Here is a 12226-nt window from a genome sequence, read left to right as displayed (position 1 = left end):
CCAAACCCAGGGACAGGGATCTGCATATCTGTTGCCATGGCAATGGCCATATATTCCTAGTATCCATTTGATTTAGCTCCCACTTTTACCTGTGAGCGGTTACATCACAGTGTAAATAAAAGGCAGACCCTCCTCCCCTCCCCGTCTCTGCCATCCTCAATAAACCTCTTCCATGTGGAACTGCATTGGCCTAGTGTGCTCTGTCCAGATGTGAGCCATGGTTCTATCACAAAATATACCTGTGTATTAGCGTGTAAGAGGAGATGCCAATCAGAAGGTGTGGATGAAAGTGGGCCACAGGCTAGAGAGACAGCTCAGTGGTTAGGAGCACTGACTGCTCTTCCAGAGGTCCTGAGTTCAAATCCCGGCAACCACATGGTGGCTTACAACCATCTGTAATGAGATCTGATGCTCTCTTCTGGTGTGGTCTGAAGACAGCTACAGTGTACTTATATATAATAAATAAAACTTAAGGAAGGAAGGAAGAGGGTCACATGACAGGTACTCAGATTAGGACCCTTGCCTTGATGGAAAGTCGAAGTGTTTTGCCTTCTGTTACCCAATTGGGTGTATAATAGAGCTTTGTGTGTGTGTGTGTGTGTGTGTGTGTGTGCGCGTGCGCGCGCGCACACATGTTGCATTCACCAGCTCAACAACCACAGATTAAAACCATTTAAGACAAAGATCACATCTACACTGACTACAGACATTTTTGTAATTGCTCTCTGTAATTTGAGAATAATACATTGCATTACATTTACGTAATCTAGAGATGAACTGGAGCACACAAAGGGATAGGAAGGTCATATGCAAATGTTGTTCCATACATGTTTATGCAAGAGATGAGCATCTAGATATTGGTAGGTCTGGGCCCCAGTCTTCCTCAAATACCAAGAGACAACTGTAGTCAGTTTGGAAAGCACCTTCCTAATTGTCTTCCTAATTACCCATCAAAGGGTAAAGGTTCTCAAGGCCTGTGTTGTCTTCTAGTTCCTGGCCAACCAGAACAGTTTAAGAGACCACAATCCAACCTCCCTTGGATCACTAGCCCAGTAACATGTAACCTAACCTCAGCCCAGGAGCTCACAACAAGATAAGCTTGCGTCTCTGCCTACATCTTAGCCCCAGTCAAAAGGTTTATCACCCCTCATGCTTGGTGGCCCAGAAGGGAAGAGTAAAGTTGGGTCACTCTCCAATTTCTAGTCTAGGTGTGGATCAGGAATGTAAAGGAGCCACCCCTAAGAGAAGAACTTTAGTAATTAAATGTAGAAACAGGTTTGCTACACTCTTACTCTGTCCCTGTGGGGTGTGACAGGAAGCAGGTGGAATCTGTGAGTGAATCTCTTACCTAGTAAATCAGAGAAGTACATCTCTGACATTTGCTCTGCTCAAACCTAAATGCTCAAGGACTGAGCTGAGATTTTATCTTCCAAACATTGAGATATCGTGTCTCCCATGTAACTCCAGCACCCTCAGGTAATAAAGTAATAAAAATGACTACAGAAGAGTGAGGTACCTGCCAAGCTTTTAGTGTATGGTTCTACCAGTGTTAGCATATGCCAACTTCCAGCTGCATGGCATGTCCAGAGGGCAACTCAGAACATGTTAGCTCTCATTCCTGTAACAAATACTTGTGGACAAGCAGTTCATAGGGAGAATGTAGTTCTGTTCCTTCTTGGTTTGAAGATTTCAATCAGTGATTGACTGACCCTGTGTCTTTGTATGAAGCCTGTCATTGTGGGGAACATAGGGCCCTCATTTCATGGTCATTGACAAGAGAGAGGGGAAAGACATTAAGGAGCCAGACCCCTTGAGGTGTTTGTCCCAGAACACCTCCTTCCAGGTAGCATGGAATCAAAATGGAATGCCGATGGCTCCCAGAACAGCCTTTCTGCTGGGCCTCACCCAACAGTGAGGGGGTAGGAATATGCAACTTGTACAGGCGGGGGAGCACTGGTGACCTGCTGAGGTCATAGGTGACAGAGAGGTGGTAGTGTTGACTAGTAATAGTGTTGAGAGCCCAGGCCTTAGGGAAGGTCCCTGAGTCTCCCTCCCTGCCCAGCCAATTAATGTAAAGGTCACCAGGACCACCAATCATTACGTGCCTAGTTGCTGTTGCTACAATCTGCCCTCAAAAAGTGTATTAAAAGCTTATAAATGAAAGAAAAGGAGTCACCTCTCTGGGTGCAGGACAACCGCAGTGTGTTGGGACAATAAACCTCCAACTTTTGCAACTAACTTCATTCTCGAGTCTCATTTGGGAGTCTCCCGGTAGCTAAGGCTAACTTTGAGTCTTACAGTGTATGTTTTAAGGCCGTCTTTTCTCAAGACTTTTTCCCTGTAAATGTTTTCAAATCATTGATGTCTCCGTGTTGGAAGTGTAGAAGTTAGGGCCCACATGTCACCTTACTGAAGAAAGAATGGAAACAGTGACACTAGACTGTCCCATGGCATGTGAGGGTAAACACACCCCCAAAGGCATCAATGGTTTAGATATAAAACAGTTAAGGAAGAAAAACTTGAAAGCACAGAAAATTCTCTAAATACCTGTTATCCTCACAGAGAAACTACCTGGTATGGAAATTGGACCAACCTGTACCATGACCACTGTAAAGAAGCTTCCAGTAAAGAGGCTCACACAAGTACTCCACAGGGAAGGAGAAATGGGGAAAGAGATGGCTATGTACCCATGCCGCCACAAAAGTGTGCCTTGGGACCTGGATATGGGTTTGGCTTTTGCTGTGGTGGCACTTGTGTTCCAAGGTTGAGTCTCCCAAAACAAAAAGCTCTGTTTTCAAGACGGAGCACCAGGCACTTGGGAGAGGGTGGTCCCTCCAATCTGGCTGTCCACAGTGTTTCTGTATTGAAAGTTAGAGCTGGGGTGTAAGCTCAGTAGTAGAGCATGTGCTTAGCATGACACTTGGACACACAGCAGGTCCCTTGTAGTTTTGTGGCAATGATACACAAGGTTGATTCATCACTTTTATTAATAGGCCATAAGCAAGCTTAAAATCTTTACGCTTTGATCCTTAGAGTGTCCTATGAGATGGGCATTCTAATTCCATTTCCGGTGACTAAGCAAGGGGGCGGGGTGTAGATTTGATGCAGGGAAGATGGCTGCTCGATCAAAAACAAAACAAACATCCATAAAGAAGCAAAAGCAGACATCTTAAGACATCAGAACAAAGAGTGTGTTTCCTGGAGCCAGGGCTTCGAGGGAGCTTCACTTCGTGGGTCTTCCATGGAGAAGCAGGAGGCGTGTCTCGAACTTCTCTTTCAGGTTGCTTGAGGGTGAGGTCAGATGTTTTGGCGGTTGTAGAGGTAGGGAGGATCCAGGCCGTCATAGTGCCACTGTCGCCACTGCTCCACCGCCTCCCTGGTCCTCTCCTCCTGCTCTGCGGAGGAAAAAGAAAAGGCCATTGTGCAGATTAAAGCACCTGTAGGAGGAACATTGAGCTGAGCATGCCTGTGAGCCCTGGAGGCTTCCAAGCCTGAAGCTGGGTGGGGCCGATGAACACTTGTACAAAGGTTTCTGTTCTGGAGCAGGCCAGAGGATAAAGGTCGTGGGTGGCGGTCAGCAGAACTGAAACCAAGGCCAACACCCGCACCTGAGCTTCCTCCTCACCTCTACTGTCAGAAGTGGGGGAAAGAGTCTAAAGTCTCTGCCTTACGATGACTAGACACCAAAGCAACAAGGAACAACACAAGGGACACATGGAAATACAAGCCACACCTTGAAATATTCATGGACCAGTGAGATGGTTCTTCTGGGGGTAGTACTTGCCTAGCAGCCTGAGTTCCATTCCTAAAACTCACAAAAAAGAAGAAAACCATCTCCCACAAAGAGTTCTCTTCACATCCATGTGCATGCACAGACACACACACACACACATACATACACAATGTAAAATAATGTAAAGCAGGGCATGGAGACTGTTATCAGCATGGAACAGTACATCATGGGTACCTTCAGTAAATTACCTTCTTGTTTTGCTTGTTTGAGATAAAGTCTTATTACGCTCCTCATGCCTCGACTTCCTGAGTGCTGGCTGGCACCACAGATGTGTGTCACCATACCTGGCATGGTCTATATTTTGTAGGTTTCAAACATAGATTTGTGTTGTCAAAACGAACTGGAAAAGGGACAGATGAAGCCAGTGCCTACAGATGACACCATGGCTACTGAAGATCCTCATTTCTGTGTGAGCCTACAGCAGATGCTCCCCCTGGCGCTGAAAATCCTCTCTGTATTTTGTACCTAAAACAACCAGGTACACACAGAGCCCAGCCCTGGTGAGGGTTTTAGCCTTTCAGATGCTTCTCAAGCAACTCCTTCCTCTTCCAGGTCTGACTTTGACCTAGAAGCAGAGTAGGCATCTTTTTGTTGTTGACTGGTATCCCTTTTGTGAAGCAGCTCCCTGGGCGAGCCCAAACCTCCAGTGGCTTAGCATAAAACCACTAACTGGAAGCAGATTGGCGTGGGGGAGGGGGGAGTCAGAGGAAATGGCAGGTGACAGTCCAGCCAGCTGGACCCCTGTGACCATCATTCTAGGGCAGAGAATCAGGAGGCTGGGGTAATGGGGTCAACTTTTTTTTTTTTTTCCAGAAACTAATTCTATGGTAAGCTAGGCTAACTCTTTTCCCCTTCCCTTGTTAAACTCTGGAGAGACCCTTTGGTTCGATCTGTTTTACCCTGCTCATTCCGTCATCCTTGTGGACCAGTGGGAAGATTCCCGAAGGTCCCCATGGATGTGGTTGTCCACACTGAGCACCGTCTCCTAGCACATCGCTGTGTGGATTGTGTTACCTCTGTAAGCCTCACTCTTTCGGTCTGTAAAGTGGGAGTGGTAAGGCCTGTCTCCCGAGGAATGTGGCAGGAATTAATTTTTGTACAAATGCTCAGTGCCAACAGTGCTCTAATGACAGTCCCCAACAGCTTCTGCCCTGCTGCGCTTCTCTGTGTGGGCGGAGCTCAAGGACCAGGGTCTTAGTATCCTCTGAGTGGTAACCCCACATCCCAACTCATCGTGAAAGAGAAAACAGTGAGTTTTTTCACCCATGTGCTAGAAATATGATTATAATATCTTATGCTTGTTACTGTTTTTTTGGTTTTTTTTTTTTTTTTTTTTTTTTGGTTTTGAGATCCACCAAGTAAGTGCTGGGGTTACGAACCAGCACCACTAGGCCTGGTAAGGCCCTGAAACATTTGAGATGGCACTGAGTCGAGTGTTATTAGGAACAGTGTGAGTAAAAATCCCACCGAAGGAAATCTGGATTCTAAATCATCAGGTTTTAAAAACAAGACAGCCCTCCTCAGCTGCTCTCCTCAGCTGCCCGCCAAGGTCAACAAATCTCTGACAACAGAAGTATTTGTCCCTGAGGTGACAGTCTGAGCTCTTTATATCATGTTCCCAACAAAGTCTGACTTCTGACTTCCCGAGATGGGAGCCCAACACCTTGCAACATTTAGCTAGGTGACCCCTGCTGAGCAATGGGCACAGCCTTCAGAGTCCCCAGAGCACCCTTTGCACTATGCCCTTAGGGGAACAACCTCTGTACCCATCAGAGCCCGTGAGCCAGAGCCTGAATAAAAGCATTGTATCCAAGCCGTGCACCAGAAGCTTACAAGCGTCCGTGTGGGAATATGTCAGGCTTGAAATCGGAAAGGACCAAAAGAGAAATGTCCATACTCCCATTCTCACCCTCAACCCTTTCTTCCATGTCTCTTCCCTTCTCTCCCTCTCTTTCCAGTAAGTGTTCCTCTGGATGTTTGTTGGAGGTGACACTTGAGACCTCTAGCCAGTCTTGGTTCAGACAGATCTTCCCTGAACTGAACTGTCTCCACCCACACTTCTGCTGAGGCCTGGTTTGTGTCCAGAGGGCAGTTAGGAGGAATGAAATGGGCCTCTTGCTTCATCAGAGACCGTAAACTGTCTGTAACTTTTCCCTCCACTGACAGGAGTGAGGGCTTAGTTTAAAAGGGCACCTCTAACAGGGGAGAAGAGACACAGAAAACCATGCGAAAAAGCCTTTTAGGAATGCATTTGATATTGGGTGATTGAGAGGCCATGATGGAACAGAGCTATTAGAAGTCAGGTACAAGGCAGGTAAAAGGAACAGGTGCTTTTGTGATATCAGCTCTCTTGATCACAGTGTTGAATTGGGCTAGCAAGATCAAGTATTGGATAATGAGCTTGCCAAACACAAGTGTGAGCTCCAAAATCCACATAAAATGCTGGGTGGACATGGTGCCCTCAGAAGGTGAAGACAGGGTTGTCAAAACAAGCTGGAGAGTGAGATTAGCCATATTGGCCAGCTCTAGATTTGATTGAGAAGCCCTGCCTCTGTGGATAGAATGGAAGAACAAGGGCTAGAAAGATGGCTCAGCAGTTAAGAGCACTGACTGCTCTTCCAGAGGTCCTGACTTCAATTCCCAGCAACCACACGGTGGCTCACAACCTTCTGTAATGAGATCTGACGCCCTCTTCTGCTGTGTCTGAAGACAGTGACAATGTATCCACACACATAAAACAAATCTTTTAAGAAAAAAAGATGGAAGAGTGATTGAGAATTCCTGACCCCAACCACAGACCTCCATATAAAAAGGCAGAAAGGAAGAGGACACCAATTAGAATGAATAGGTAAGTGGGCCTCAATTTCCCCGATAAAGTAGCACCTGGAACTGGTACACTCATGTTTGAGGAACTCATGACAGTGACTTTGATATTCCCTTCTGCAGGAGCAGAGTCACATTTCAGGTTCTTAGATCCACAGTGATTCCAAAACAGAGATGGGAAGGTTTTACTTCCACACAGTCAGCCAATAATGCCCTGGTCTCCACTGTCCCCCGGGGCCAGTGTGTCCCCAACCCCTATGTCCTTTACCCTCTTCCACAACGTTTTAAGTCTGCCAAGCCATTTCGGTTGTTTGTTCTCTTCACATCTACCATGGATAGGGGTTGAAAGTGGATCCCCCCATCCATGCCTCCTCCTTCCAGTGAACATCTGGGAAACACGAGGGCGAGCCTGGGATTTCCTTCCTTCCCCAAGGCTGCGGCTGGAGAGCGCTTACCATCTCTCTGTTCCTCCACGAAGTTCTCAAACTCGTTCCTTTGCTCCTCATAGTACTCTCTCCGAAGTTCATCATCCCGCAGCTTCTGCCTGTTTTCCACTGTGAAGACAGAGTTGCTCTTGAGAAAGCAGAAGGAAGGTGTGTTTGTGTGTGTGTGTGTGTGTGTGTGTGTGTGTGTGTGTGTGAGTGAGGGATGACACACCATCCTCGAGAAACTGGGTCTGGTGAAGAGGGATTTTGCTGAGATGGTTTGTATCTGCCCTGGACTTTAAAACACAAAGGGTCTGGGACACTATTCTATCCAGTGACCCCATTTTACAGATGAGAAGATGGAGGCCCAAAAGGGGGTAAAGTGCTTTGGCTCTAGTTAGTGATGTGATCCAAGTACCAGACTACTTGGAAACTTGAACTCAAAAGATGGGAAAAAGATGAACTCTTAAGATTAAATGTCTTGAAAGTTAACCTTGGGGCTAGAGAGATGGCTCTGCTCTTCCAGGGGATCTGCATTTGGTTCCCAGCACCGACACTGCATCTCATAATCATCAGTACCTCCAGTTTCAGGGAATCCAGTGCCCTGTTCTAGCCTCTGTGGGCAGCAGGCTTGCATGTCCTGCACAGACATGCATGTAGGTAAGACACTCACACACGTGAAGTTTGTGAAAAGTGACTCTCCCATTGATAAATAGCATTGAGTCCATTCTGAGCACCTGTCTCGGACAGGACAGGGGATTAGCACTGAGATTAAGAGGGAAGAGGGGCTGGCAAGATGCCTCCGTGGATGAAAACACATGTCACCAAGCCTGATGCTATGATTCCGTCCCTAGAACTCATACGGTAGAAGGGAAAGAACTGGTTCCCATAAGCTGAGCGTTGACACCTGTGCGCTATAGCCAGCAGGCACTTCCTACATACAAATACATGTACACATCCAAAACATATCTATAATGTTGTAAGAAAAATTAAAGGCAGAAAAAGTCAATGCCATAAACTTCTTAAGAGGGACGGCCCCGTCTCGCAGTTAAGAGGGTTGTGAAAAGAATATCAGCAGGCTCAGGGGGGTGACTCTCTGGTATAGCACTTGCCTAGAATGTACAAGAGCTTAGGTTCAATTCCCAACACTGCAAAATAGCAACAACAGTCAAATAGGTCTTTACCTCCATGACGGCATCTAGAAAATAAAAAGACCTAGGGCAGATGCTCTGGAAGACAGTATTGAAAGCTCCTTAAAGGGTCTTAGGACATGTCCTTTAATTAGAAAATACAGTGAAGGACCGTGGGTCACAGAGAGGGCCCCTCAGATCGCCTCGCATTGTCAAGGAAGGGTCCCTCCACGTCACTACACTACAATGCCTGTTGTTCTACGACACCCATATGCAAAGGGAGAATGAGACACAGAAAAGCCAAGGCAAGACTCAGGAATCAGTACCCACCACCACTCCACAGTACAGTGTTGGGTTTGCCCGGCATGCGCGAGGCTAAGTCCAAACTTAGCACTGCAGGGAGAGGGAGAGGAGAGAGACAAAGAGGTCTAGAAGATGACTCAGCCATAAGGTGTTTACCACCAAGCCTGACAACCTGTGTTTGAACCCCAGAATCTACATGTGGGAGGAGAGAATCAGCTTCTACAAATTGCCCTCTGACCTCTACACACACACACACACACACACACACACACACACACCAAAGAGTAAATCAACAAATGGGTTTTTTATTTGTTTTGTTCTGTTGAGGGAGGAAGAAGGAAAAAGAAATAAGCAAGGGCTGGAGAGATGTGGCTCAGTGGTTAATAGCTTTGAATAGCTTCGATTGATCTTCTAGAGGTTCTAAGTTCAATTCCCAGCAACCACATGGTGGCTCACAACCATCTATAATGGAATCCAATGCCCTCTTATGGTATGTCTTAAGACAATGTCAGTATACTTACATAAAACAAATAAATAAATCTTTTTTTTTTTTTTTTAAAGAAATAAGCAAGTAGAGAAGAAAAAAAATCTCAAACCCCTCCTGGAAGTGAGAGGCTTATATTAATAAGTAAACATGTGAGCGCTAATTAACACATTAAAACCAGGTTATCTGTGAGTTTGCCTTAGGCCAAGTTTCTGAGGGAAGTCCTATGTTTCCTCACAAAGTTCTGCCTTCACTTACAATGGCAGAAAACTTTCTCCTGACGGAAATGATGCATAGTCCAGTCTATCCCCACACCCTGCAGATTTCTCAGGAGGTGACTCAAGCTCAGAGAGGTGTGTGGCCTAATGGAGGTCTGCCTGGCCCAGAGCACCATGCTTGGCAGTGTCTCCCTTCGACTCACTTGAGGCTCCAATGTGTCTCCACACATCACAAAGCTGTTGCAGGAAGACTCAGTTTTTAGGAAGGACTTCATGAGTGACTACCAGGTCCTGAAGAAGCATCTTTGTAAAAAAGAAAATCCAAAAATTGGACATCTGACCTAACAACCATTCTCCTCCAAAATGGTATTTAAAGTAACTGGGCATGGTGCCAGTTACACATGGTGTGTGTGGGTGTGGGTATGGGTGTGTGTGTGTGTGTGTGTGTGTGTGTGTGTGTGGGTGTGTGTGCGTGTGTGGGTGTGTGTGTGTGTGCGTGTGTGTGTGTGTGTGTGTGTGTGTGTGTGTGTGTAGAAGTCAGAGGAAAATTTGCAATCCCAGAGTTGGGATGAAGGTAACACAGGTTCTAGGGGCTTGCTGGTCAGCAAACTAGACTATCTGGCAAGTTCCAGGTCACTGAGCGACCCTGCCTCAAAAAGAAAAGTGGACAGCAACTTAGAAAAACCTGAAGTTGTCTTCCGGCCTCTATCTGTATGCACACACATGCGCACATACACACGAATGCACACACACACACACATCCAATTCTTACTCTAAAGCAGTTCTAAGTTCGAGTTAATTCCAAGTCATGTTTCCCTACCTGTCCACAGAACTTGGCCTAGTGACTGCTAAATAAATATGTGAAGTCCTGGTTATTCACTTGGATACTCTGGCCCTCCTCCACTGCCTGCCTGAGTGTCTATCTAAGGTAAAAAGACCTCAGGCTTAATCTGCACAGACTTTCAGTGAGGCTTGACACGAACCCACTTCAAATTTCAACCTGTGTGCAGTCTGGCGATCTTCCTACTGTGGTTGTTGGTTAGACTTCTTCAAGTTTCCAAAAAGAATGATCCGCAAGCATTTCCATCTGTTCTTCCCCATCATTTGAAAATAATCCTGCTGTTTTCGCTGAGCAACAAGCCACCTTGCTGAGTGTGGTAAGGGAACACAAAGAGTCTATTCACCCACACTCACCAGGAAAGAATCAAACCACACACTCAGCCAGGATGGCCTGAGCTCAGAGGCTTGGGGGAACCAATGGGGGGGGGTCGGAAACTCCAGTGCCTCATGGACTGGAGGAAGGTCAGTGACCAGGATATTCAGAGGACTGGAGAGTCTGAAATTCACAAAGAATAAACTGAAGAAAAACAAAACACACACATATACCAGCTCCCTCCCTCAATGCATTGTCACCAGCTTTTCGCCAGGTTTACAGATAAAGAAATTGGAATCAGAGTCAGAGCCAGTAGCTAAGGCCACTCAGCAGCGAAATTGTCAGCAGACCTCCCCTTCTCAGCACGTGGGTCCCTGTGCTCCCTTGAGTGACACGTCGTTGTCCTGGGTGCATCAGGACACTTCCCTTTAAAGCACACTGAAGTATCCCATTCCCCTTCCTCCTAACAGACATTCTGAGTTCTTTACTCTCTGAATCTGGATACATCCCAGTGTTCTTGATGCGGTTTATTTCATACCGTTCTTTACTCTGGTGCCACACTCAGTTCAACCTGTGGCCCACAACCAGCGAAATATGATATCGTTTCTATGGTTTTTTTATATTTATTTATTTCACTTGCCGGGGACACATTTGTACCACTGTGTGCTTGCGGAGGTCGGAGAGCAACCTGTTGGGGGCGGTCGTCTTTTACTACCACGTGCTGTTCAAGGATTGAATTCCACTCACCTTCACCCTTGGAGCCATCTCACCTGCCCCAGATATGGTTCTATTGCTCATAGAACTGTAATTCCCCAAGGCTTTGGTCTTCCAGTGTGGGAGGGAGACCATCAGGCATCCTTACCATTGACTTCGTCTCGGGACTTTGGAGACCGCTTGCCACGCCTCTTGAGGAAATTCGAGGCATCAGATTCTTGCATGAAGATCTTCTGTTTCATGCCTGAAAACCAGAGAAGAGCTCTTCACCCCCAGCATGGGGTGGGGAGCGGGATCCATCTCTCCCACATATAGGGATAGCCCTAGACTCACCTTTCTGCACCTCCTCTCCAGATGCCTGTCTGCTGCCCACGGAAGCGCTGGTCCCTTCTTGTAGCACTATAGGGTAGGGTACAAGGAAAGGCTGCAACATCCCCGGTGGGACTTCAATAGTTCTGGGTACAGTCGCTTGCCAGACTGCATGTGGGGCCCTCTGCCCCTAGGCATACCACCAGCCACATAGCCAATCCGGATGGGAACCCACCATATGAGCTGAGTTATTTCCTATTTTTTACCTTTGCTGCTTTTCTCTGTGTCACATTGTTTGCACACACACACAAACACACGTCAAGAGCAGTTACCATACTAAACACACCGCTCTTAGCTATGCTACCTGAACAAATTTACCTATGCAGAGCAAGTCTTATTGTGTAGCTAACACGGCCCACCCTTTGACCCTCCCGTACTCACTACACAGGAGCACCAGAGCAGAGAGACATGACAGGAGGGTGACCTGTCTCCAGGACATCTTTACAGTGCGTGCACCCCAAGAAACCACAGGGCAGATAATAAGATGAGGTATCTTGGAAGCCCCCGGTACTGCTGAAGCGGCTGCTCAGTAAGTCCTCACTTCTGAGTCTGGCAGACAGGCAAGAGAGAGAAACAGGAGGCAGGAAGCAGGGATGCCCCTGGAGGAGGGTGGGAGGGGTCCTGGCTGTGGTTTCCATTGGCTGTTCCAGGCAAGAGCACTGGAGATGTTTTTTGGCGACTGGAAAAACCTCCACAGAAGTGGAGCTTGTAGCTGGTGGAGGCCCTGGCAGGGGCGGTTTTGAACTGTCCTTGCCAATATCCATGCCCAAGGAGGTGCTATGAGGAATACTCAGCCTGAGTCAGAGTGGGAGAG

The 12226-nt window shown here is 47.0% G+C and overlaps 1 protein-coding gene across 5 annotated transcripts; it reads right to left on the bottom strand.

The window, feature by feature from the left end:
• Positions 1 to 3219: 3219 nt before the first annotated feature.
• On the bottom strand, positions 3220 to 11851 carry UCMA (upper zone of growth plate and cartilage matrix associated; the record flags this gene model as incomplete). 5 transcript variants are annotated; one of them, XM_080918074.1, is made up of 5 exons in its annotated part: positions 3220 to 3395; positions 7072 to 7170; positions 11192 to 11287; positions 11377 to 11442; positions 11794 to 11851. In XM_080918074.1, the coding sequence occupies 5 exons, from the start codon at positions 11849 to 11851 to the stop codon at positions 3298 to 3300; spliced, it is 417 nt and encodes a 138-aa protein (XP_080774200.1). In that variant the 3' UTR covers positions 3220 to 3297. The 5 variants fall into 5 exon arrangements, with proteins under 5 accessions (XP_080774200.1, XP_080774202.1, XP_080774201.1 ...); XM_080918076.1 differs by lacking the exon at positions 7072 to 7170; XM_080918075.1 differs by lacking the exon at positions 11377 to 11442.
• Positions 11852 to 12226: the final 375 nt, after the last annotated feature.

Source organism: Micromys minutus (assembly GCF_963924665.1).
Source record: "Micromys minutus genome assembly, chromosome: 6".
NCBI lineage: Eukaryota > Metazoa > Chordata > Mammalia > Rodentia > Muridae > Micromys > Micromys minutus.
Note: the sequence above shows the minus strand (reverse complement) of the source record. Positions and strands in the feature narration are given on the sequence as shown.